We start from the raw sequence: 9964 nt of genomic DNA, 5'->3' as shown, positions 1-9964 counted from the left end.
GGAAGAGGAGGAGGAGGAGGAGGAGGAGGGGGAGGAGGGAGAGGAGGGGGAGGAGGGGGAGGAGGGGGAAGAAGAGGCGGAGGAAGAGGAGGAGGATGGTGATGATGATGATGATGAGGCTGAGGAGGACAGGATTAAAGAAACACAAATACTGGTGGCCAAAATTGAGCACGACATACAGGGACTGCGCTTCCAGGCCAAGCAGAGGGGTCACCTGCTATCGGATGTCCACCGCTATGGGGCCCAACACCAGCAACGGAAGCTGGAGCAAGAGCTACGGCAGCAGTCTTCCCCGCATCCCCCATCCCTGCCACACCAGCACCAGCAGCAGCTGCAAGCGACGGAGCTCCGGCAGCCGACACCCGACCTACCCCAGCCGCCGTTCGAGCCCCAGCAGGGGTACGGGGACCAGCCCCAGGACCGGGCGGAGTCGCTGAGGGGGCAGCAGCAGTCCGGCGAGGAGGGGAAGATCATTGAGCGCCCCGTCTCCATCAAGCTCCGCCTCCGCACCCGCAGCACCTCTCCCAAGGCCCAGCAGACCCCGATCGTCCCACTGAAGTCGCGGCGGGTCAAGATGAGGCCGCTGCGGATCGGCAACCAGCTGGCTAGGTGGGAGGCTTGGAAGGAGAGACTAGCGGTCAAGATGGACCGAGATCTAGCCAAGATCTTCATGGACCAGTGAGTGTCTTATTAAAGGTCTTACTAAATGTTGCAAGTTTTTTGGGTGGTGGACAGAACATGCATGTGGTATTGCTAGTGTGGAACTTAATGTGTATTTCATAATGGGCAAGAGCACCTGTTATAATTGAAGGGCAAATGAAACTTTATTCCTCTTAAAAAATCCAAGAGATGCCTGAACAAGTATTTCAAGACCTATAGCTGGAGAGGACTTTTGATAGTTGATATACTTGTGGTTGGCTGCTTACAAGCATTTTAATTCTTTCCCTCGTGGCCAGGTGAATTAGATTTAAGTAATTTGTGAACTTCCAGTCGGCTGTGCATGAGTTCGCTTCGTCAGAGCTGAAGGAAAACCCACTCGTTACCAGCCCATTCTTTGGTGTGTTTCATATGAGACAGCAACTAGAACGTCTTGATTTCCGTCTAGTGTCTTTGTGATAATTGTGTTATCAATGGTGCTCATTGTCTTCCCTGTCTTTTATGCTTTGAAGGGTGCTGGAGACATTTTCACCAAAATTTAGCCTTAAAAATACTGTATGCTTTTTCAAGCCATAATAACATGAAGCTTTTACACCTTGCATACCACGGGTAGTCAAAATCATGTGGTGTTGTGCATTTTGTTATTCATTTCAATTGTTTGATAGCTACATTATATGACTGCGCAATAGGCCAATTTACTGTTATACCGAAGTTTGAGGATTGTTTTGAACCTTAAGTACAGCCTAAAAATAAATCTGCTGTCTATTTTAGGGGCTTGCTTGTGGGGAATGCATGAAATATGAATGCCTCATTGAAATCGTCCTTGCAGCAGACATGAAACAACATGCAGTTATAGAACAAGTGCTACGAGTGGAGCACACGCATTGAAAATACAAAGTAGGTCGCTCTGCCGACCCTGGAATTTTATTGTCTGCAGTCATAGTCATTGTCATTAATCTTCTTCTTTTTTTTTTCCCCTTCTTATTCAGCTTTTCTATCCCAGTCTCATTTCATATTTTTTCACTGCTTTTTTTTGCCATTTTTTTTTCGTTCATCTTAATAATGATTAGTGGAAGTCTTGTATCAAATGTCGTGAGACACTATACCCTTGATATATTGCCACAATGAAGAGCAGTTTTTATGTTCATGTTGGTATTGTTGAGGGCAATGCGCTGTGTGGACACAACATTGTTTCACATTAAGTCACATTCCCTGGAAGCATTTCCATCTTACAACGTACATGTAAGTGAGTGTAGGATTGTTTTTTTTTCTTTACATGTTGTATGTGGAAGTTCATGTGAAACTTGTTTTCATTTTTTCCATTCTGTTCTGTCGTGATAATCATTATTGTCCTTTACAGTGAGTGTAGTATTATTTGTGATTATTGTTGTTATTCACATTTATAGCTTTGCGTTGAAATTCAAAAGTGCTAGGTCCAGTAATTATGTCACTACCAAAAACATGTACAGTTGTATCCACTACACTTACTTCCTTTTTTTCACATTTCATTTTCAGTATTTCAAAGTGTCATCCTGATTGGCATTGATTATGAAAGTTGTTTGATGATATTTAAAGATTTTTTGTTTTGTTTTTGGCTTTGGTCAGAATTTCATGCGGCCCTATCTTTAAAAGTTTGTAGGCATGACACTTTTAATCTACAGTACCAGTATGTCTGCAAATTACAATGCAACATAACTTTGCAGCTGCAGTGTTGTAAACAACTTGTACTCAACTATAACATTTTTAGATGATATATTTCTTGTGATGATTATGAAGATGGTGATAATGATGATGATGATAAATAATCTCTGCTATTGCTGTGGTTACTATTGCTGCTATTGCTTCAAGATTGCTGCAAGATTGCTACCATCGTGCTACCATCTTTCTTCCAGCATGGACAAGACCTATTTCCAGCAGTTCCTGCCCCCGCCGCGCACACCACGCGGCCAGAAACGCAAAAAGAAGGAAGCCAAGCGAGGGCGCAAGGCCAAGAAACCAAAGAAGCTGAAGGCCGTGGAGGAGCCGGAAGATTGGGCCGACTGTTACCTTGACGACGACCTGGATGACCTTTACGATGATGCTGCCGTTGAAGAGCCTGGAGACTATGACTACCATCCGTCCTATGGCAGTGATTTCAAACCACACAAGGTACGGTAGCAGTCTGAGCAACCTGGACTCTGATGCCGAGTTTGTTGCACTTTAATTAGATCTTCTCACTAGACATGAGTTGTAAAAGTGGTTTTAAACATACATGTACACTGCTCAGTGTTCTCATTTCTACATGGTATAGTGGTGGGGAAATACTTTATTACGAAAATGATGATTACTGTAAAGATAAAAGTAAGGACAACAATTGCAATAACAATAGTAGCAATGATGATGAAGAGCAGCAAATAGACACAATCATATTCATCAGCAACAATATCCTACAGGTGATAGAATGGGAACATGATTACATTGAAAAAAAATATTGAGACAAATGCGTTACATCTACCATGTACTCCACAGTTCATGACAACACTGTATACCGCAAGAAAAAGTAATGAATCATTGACACTAAATGCCCATCAGAAATGATGAATACTATAGGAAGTACTGTGAAAAAAAAAACAACAACAACCTGGTGTTTGTTCAATGGACAGGTTTTTTAATCTTTTTTTATTTCTTTATCTTTTTTTTTTAAAGCCAGCCCTTTAAACCTATAACATACCACATTGATGTTTGGCATCTGAAAGGGGTGTAGCATTTTATGTTTACAAGCATTTGGCATAGATGCTACAATGTATGCTTGTGTTTCTCACTGTCAACATGTTGTTGTCGGTGTTTTTTTTTTTATCTTGGCACATTGTTTTGGTACACGTAGCATTACTAATTTTGTTTTTTAGTCAATCCCACAGCCGTCCAGTATTAGCCAAATTACTGGATTTTGTTGTTTCGTCCGCATAGCGCAAGCGAGACATACAATGGCCTACCCTGTAGGCGTCTCTTTCTGGTGTGTCGGTGTCATCAACAATTTGATGCACTCTCTCTATAAACTTTCCACAGGTTTGAGCTATGACCACCAAACTCACACCACAGGTACATTAACCTAAAAAATGTTGGTCAAGGTGCAATATGGGTACAGTCCAGCAAGGGCAAAGGTGAAAAGGTCAATGAACTTGCCCTGATAAGCACTGTACCCACAGTATCGTGGTGTACTCTAATAACTTTTCAGAGCTTTGAACTATGACCACCAAATTCAAACCACAGGAACATCACATAGAGATCCCACTCAAGTTCCAATATTGGCGAATTCTGACAAGATCAAAGGTCAAAAGGTCAATGAACTTTCCCCGATTTGAGCACCATATATTGTGTGCTGTCAGTAAGTTTCCACAACTTCGAACTTTGATTGCAAAACTCACACCACTAGTTCATCACCTAAAGATCCCAATCAAGTTCAAGTATTGCGTAAGTCAGGCAAGGTCAAAGTTCAATGAACTTACATTGTAAAAACACTAAAATCACAAATTGTGATGTTTGAGTAAGACATCACTTTGTGTTTTCCTGTTGTTCTTGTTCACCAACTCTTCTAACCATTAGCAAGCTGCGTTCATGATTCGCCCCTTAACCCTAAAAAGACTGGGCTATTTTGGTAGCTCGAAAGACTGGGGGGGGGCCTAAAGGGCCCCCCCTTCAGATCTCGGCCGTGGATCGCGCGATCGCCGCGAAAATTTGCACAATGGTAGTGTGCGATGTAATCTACAAGATCGTATATTTAAATTTTCCAAAATAGTCCTCTTTTATTTTATTTTGATTAATTATGCTAATTTATGCAAGAAATCAGACTTTTTGATCTAAATCAGTAAATAAAGCTCCAAAAGTGTTCATTTTTGGTCTAGATATTCTTTGTGGCATTCTTAGCAAATGCACTTGAAAAAAAATTCGGTATCAAAATTAATTTCTTATTTATTTTATTGTTTTATGAATTTCTTATGTATTTCTTTGTTTTTACAACATTTTGTTTTTGTTGTTTTTTTCAGCAAAATTTGTGGCAGACCCTTTTTGAAGCATAATACTACTAAAACAAATTGATTTTAGCCATTGAGAGTAAAAATAAGCATATTTATATGAACCATGTGATAAAACTCAATTTGTATTGACTTTGTACACAAAATCACATTTTTGAGCCATTTTCGGTCTCACGTGCATGTACAAAAAGTTATGTAACTTCAGAACCGTACCCCCGGGCGTCACAAATTTGGTGTCAAAATGTGCGGGAAACTCGAAAGAAAAAAGTCATAGAGCATCGCGGCGAGAGCATTGCGTGTTGCTGAGTAATCGCGCGAAATGTCGAGGGGGGGGCCTTTTAGGCCCCCCCCCCAGTCTTTTTAGGGTTAAGGGATGCAACATGCATGTTTACAAGCAATTGGTGGAGTTGCCATATTTGTGTATCTCACTGTTAGCATGTTGCCCGTTTATTCTTATTACTCTGTTGTTTTAATAACTCCCCTAGCCTCCTAGTAAGAACTACAATTATAAATTTACTGGTTTTTGTCTTTATAAGAAATTGTATGCTGGAATCAGCTGTTGTCATATTTCGAATTGAAGGATTAGCACCTTTGGCGCTTGCTGAAAATTCATTATGCACAATAAGGGTAAATAGTGCTGGAGTTTTCTTGCTGTTTCATATGAAAAGGACTAAGAATGTTCAAGATTCAAGTGGCATTCATAACATTACCAACAATGTCCTTGGTATTCAGGTGAAAGAGCAATATGTTCCGTGGAAAGATACAGTGTACAGAAAGAATCGTCTCGTCAGGTAAAAATTTGATAATGGCTGGAAAATCAAAGGAAGCCTTCAAGTAATGTTGCCTCGTACATTCAAACTTGCATATTAAATGTACATTGTACTTAAACTTCCACCAGCACGTGTACATATTCGGCTGACTTTATTGCATGTACCTGTCTTTGTAATAAACTCTATCCCCTTGCCTGACTTTATGGGCACATTGCAGTCTGACTGAATTTCATTGATGCTGGTATTCTTTTGTTGATCTTGTGATATGTCGCATGTTTTAGTGCTTAATCATGTTAATCTTCTCTTGTCTAGTCTGCACCGCCCATCCGAAACAAGCGCAAGTCTCGCCAGCCACGGAAGGTGATGGGTAGTAGCTCCAGCCCCAAACTGCCGAAGACGCCCCGCACGCCGAAGACGCCACGTAGCCCCCGGATTCCCCGCATCTCCCGCGCAGCCAAGCAGGTGAGGGAGGAGCCAGCGCCGCCACCGCCAGAACCAGTGCCAAAGAAGAAGAGAGGTCGCAAGCCCAAACCAAAACCAGAGGTCCAGCCGCAACTTGAGGAGCCTCCAGCAGAGGGCAAGGAGGAGAAGCAGGAAGCAAAGGTCAAAGTTCAAGTGGCCCGGAGGGGTGGAAGGTCAGTTGATCAGTAGCTGAGCAAAACCAGCCTTCACGACACCAGCAATGCATGCACGTCTAAATTGTTTTTCAAAATAACCTTTCATGGGCATTAGAAAGGTAGGGATCCAAATTCTGTTCTTTGAAGTTTTTCAGAAGTACACTTGTAGGAAAGGAAGGTGATCCACTATCAGGCTGTGATTGGCTGGAGCAAAATTGTGAGTGGAATGTGTTTTATAAGAGACTTTGTTCTTTGAAGTTGTTAACACAGTGTCATCAAACTGGTGGGTAGACTTACATGAAAAAATTTTTAGTCATGTGACCATGACCAGAATTTCATTTTTAGCTCACTTGAATCAAAGGCTCAAGTGCATCATCTCTTTTGAGTAAACTTTTTACATTTTCAGCTTCTTCAAAACCCAACATTCTGATGGATTTTCACCAAACTTGACAAGTAGTTTCCCAAGGGTGATAGGGTCTCACTTTGTTCAAATGGGCACCTTGGTCATGTAAAAGAATATGAATGAAAGCAGATATAATTGGACTTGTCCACAAGCATCCTATGGCCCCATGCACACTTTTGCACGCCTTGAGATGTGTGTACACACCTGGAAAAGGCACTGGAATTTTCTGTGAAATTCCGTCTAGAATATCTGCATTGTGGTACACCATGAGTTGTAATCATGCCTTTTAAGAGAACTTTAGAACAACCCAGAATTTTTCCTGGAATATGTATGAAAATGCTCCAGCATGCACTATTTTAATGAGTATATCCCTTTGAACATGATGTACGTATACAATGTACAATGTAGTATTTGATCACTTTAGAACCAGTGGCCAAGTTTTTTAAAGGACACTTTTATGTCAGTCTACTGAAGTGTGAGTGGAAATTCTCTGCAGTTTTCTCAGATAAGTCAAAGACTGGCCTATCTCGTGTTCTAGAATGATGGAACATACTGTACGAGCTGAAATTTTTGCGTACAGATATTTTCGCGAATTGCTACTAGGAGGACATTTTCACGTGTTGTTAATTTCGCGGTTGCGAGGTCTAACTGTACTTATCTATTCGCACGTTGTTATTTTCGCGGTTCAAAGGCGATTCGCGAAATTCGCGAAAATTTCAGCTCGTACAGTATTTTCTTTAGCCAGGTAATGACATTGAAAAGATTTTGAACTTCCGTGACCTCATAATATAATACATCCAGCCATTTAAAAAGGCAGCCGTCACAAGGAGGTTTTCATTGTGTCCTTCTATTCATCGATGAGATGAATGTACTGGCAGTAAAAGCAACCATATTCCACTTGCAAAGACTGCATTGAAAGAGTAAAAGAGAAGTAAAAGGTACATGTAGTGTGAGGGAAAATAGCATCTTTGACTCCAAAAAGACAAGAGAAAATTTCTTGGATCAAGAGAAAGTCATATTTTGATTTGAGCATTCTACAATGTACTTTAACTTTAGAAAAAAAATCCCGGACAATTTTCGTATTGGAATATGGGGTTGGACATGAGAACTTCTTTGGGTAAGAGTAAGACTTTTTAGCATAGCCAAAAAAGCCCAGCCTGTTTAGGGTTAAGTATCCGTAAGTGGTTTATTATACCCCCACCCACTCATAGTTTGATACAGTCCTTGATGCATTTTTTTGTTTTTGTTTTGCTCTTTGTTTATGTTTTACTTTTTTTTTCAGCATTGGCTCATGTTTTTTCTTTCTCTGTCCTCTTTTAGGAGACCATCGCTGATGAGTACGTTGAAAAACTTAGATTGGAATGCACTTCCCAGACGTTATGAGTGCAAGATTTGTTGTCTGCGCTACGACGGCATCACAGCCTTTAAAAAGCACCTTGAGAGCAGCCACCCCTCCGAGTATCTGAAGTCCAAGGATGGACCAGATGGTGGGGATGGCAACGGGGAGGAACGTGGGTCGGAGAAACAGTACCAGGACTTGAGTAGCATGGGTGACGAGCAGCAAGGTATTCCAGACCCTGGCCAACGGAGGATGTCTGAAAGTGACATGTACAGGAACATGGCCAATGCCTACGGACAGGATGTTATGGATGCCCGCCGGTACGAGATGATGCCGCCGTTCAAGCGGCATCTGCACGACAACTACTCCAACGACTGGAGCAAGGTGTCGGGGGGCATGTATCGCGCCGGGGTGCCCGGCCAGCTGCTGGCGGGGGAGCAGGGCTGGGCCCACAACAGGGGCTACGACCCCATCTCTGCCTACAGGAAGCACTACGAGGAGGGGAGGGAGTGGGGCAAGGTCGGAGCACAGTATCCAAACGTGATCCAGTCCCTCGGACAGAGCATGCACATGAGCATGGAAGGAGGGGGTGCCCCGCGCCCCAACCAGGGCGACGCCTACATGACCGGTTCGCACATGATGGGCCTCGATGGTCCGCCGGAGCAAGAGAACAGTTACACAAACATGAGTGTGAGAGACAGTGATAATCGCCAGGTGGGCCGGGATGCAGGGCCGACGGAAGAGCATGAACATCCAGCAGACAAAGGGGAAGGGCAGGATGAGGATGCTCACCTGGAAGACAAGGACAAGGGAGCCGGGGCTGATGCCAATAACCATGAAGAACATGAGGAAGGAGAGGAAGAGGAGGAGGAGGAGGAGGAGGAGGATGGAGAGGGGGGCAAGAAAAAGAAGACCAAACCGTATAAGGAGTGGGAAGATATAGACAGGTGGGCGGTGACCCTGGTACACTGCCCCCAGTGCGATGACTATATTCGGTTCCGGCCGGGGCAAAAGAACTTCCATTTTGCCGTTCATGCCGAGCGCCGCCTGTGCCAGGAGTGCGGGAAGATGTTTACCAAAGAGGCGTTCCGGGCGCACGTCCGGGTGCACCAGGCCAAGCGGCAGGGGGAGGTTCTGAAGCACATCTGCGAGGTGTGCGGGAAGGCCTACCGCTTCAAGTGCAGTCTCAGCTCCCACATGCGCTGCCACACGGGTGTCCGGGACTTTGATTGCAAGATATGCGGCAAGAAATTCCTCTCGGCGCACGGCCTAGAGAAGCATGAACTTGTCCACCGTAAGGTGAAGCCCCACCAATGCCCCGATTGTGGGCGGGGCTTCACCCAGTATCACAACATGCTGGCCCACCGGCGGCAGCACACAGGGGAAAAGCCATACAAATGCGACTTCTGCGATCGCTCCTTCACGCACAACGTCAGCCTGAAGAACCACAAGAAGAAGGAGCATGGTATCGACCTTTGGGCGGGGCCAAACAAGGCCGGCCCCACCGGTAGACAGCGGGAGAAGCCAGCCCAGCCCCGTAACCCTCAACCCCCTGTCACGCCCCCGCCAGCGCCGCCTCCCCCACCCAAGCCACCTGTGCCCAGTGACAGGGAAATGATGCATACACTAGATCCAGCTCAACTCTACAACATGATGCCCACTTTAGATTATGGCCACTATTAGGCCCAGCCAAAGCACCTGCCATTTATTTCCAGCTGCAAATGGACCATGTTAATTGTGCCGTGTATTTATTTGATTCAAAGCCTATTCTTGTTATCATGTCATTGACATTTGCTGTGGCTAAAGACTTTGCTGAGACTGATCTCGAGACTGGTCAGAAAAGTATGGTCCTGAAATCATCAACTCTTCATAATACCCCAGCATCAATTGGAAACCAGGAGATTGGTTAGCTTTCTGCTGAGTCCATGCACTTTTTGTTCCTTTTTGCCCTAATCCTTGAGTGACAGTACACTCTACCTATAACAAAGTTTATCATACAACTCTTTAAAAAAAGAAAAGCATCTCCTGTGTGTTAATTGGACAGGCGTTATTATACGGCTGCAAAAGCCTGTGAATTTTTTACTGCTCCTTTTGACTTATACCAAATACTTCACTGAAGATGAAGGTCTGCTATCAACACTTTTTCTTGCCAGCAACTATTGTACGAG

General features: G+C 43.9%; 1 protein-coding gene across 1 annotated transcript; it reads left to right on the top strand.

The window, feature by feature from the left end:
- Window positions 1-28: 28 nt before the first annotated feature.
- On the top strand, window positions 29-9479 carry LOC140245255 (uncharacterized; the record flags this gene model as incomplete). The annotated part of the gene is made up of 5 exons (XM_072324838.1): window positions 29-359; window positions 456-678; window positions 2550-2805; window positions 5750-6072; window positions 7778-9479. Coding segments are annotated over 5 exons (2835 nt in total), but the record flags the coding sequence as incomplete, so codon positions are not given.
- Between the last annotated feature and the right edge of the window lie 485 nt (window positions 9480-9964).

Source organism: Diadema setosum, chromosome 22, assembly GCF_964275005.1.
Source record: "Diadema setosum chromosome 22, eeDiaSeto1, whole genome shotgun sequence".
Lineage (NCBI taxonomy): Eukaryota > Metazoa > Echinodermata > Echinoidea > Diadematoida > Diadematidae > Diadema > Diadema setosum.
Note: the sequence above shows the minus strand (reverse complement) of the source record. Positions and strands in the feature narration are given on the sequence as shown.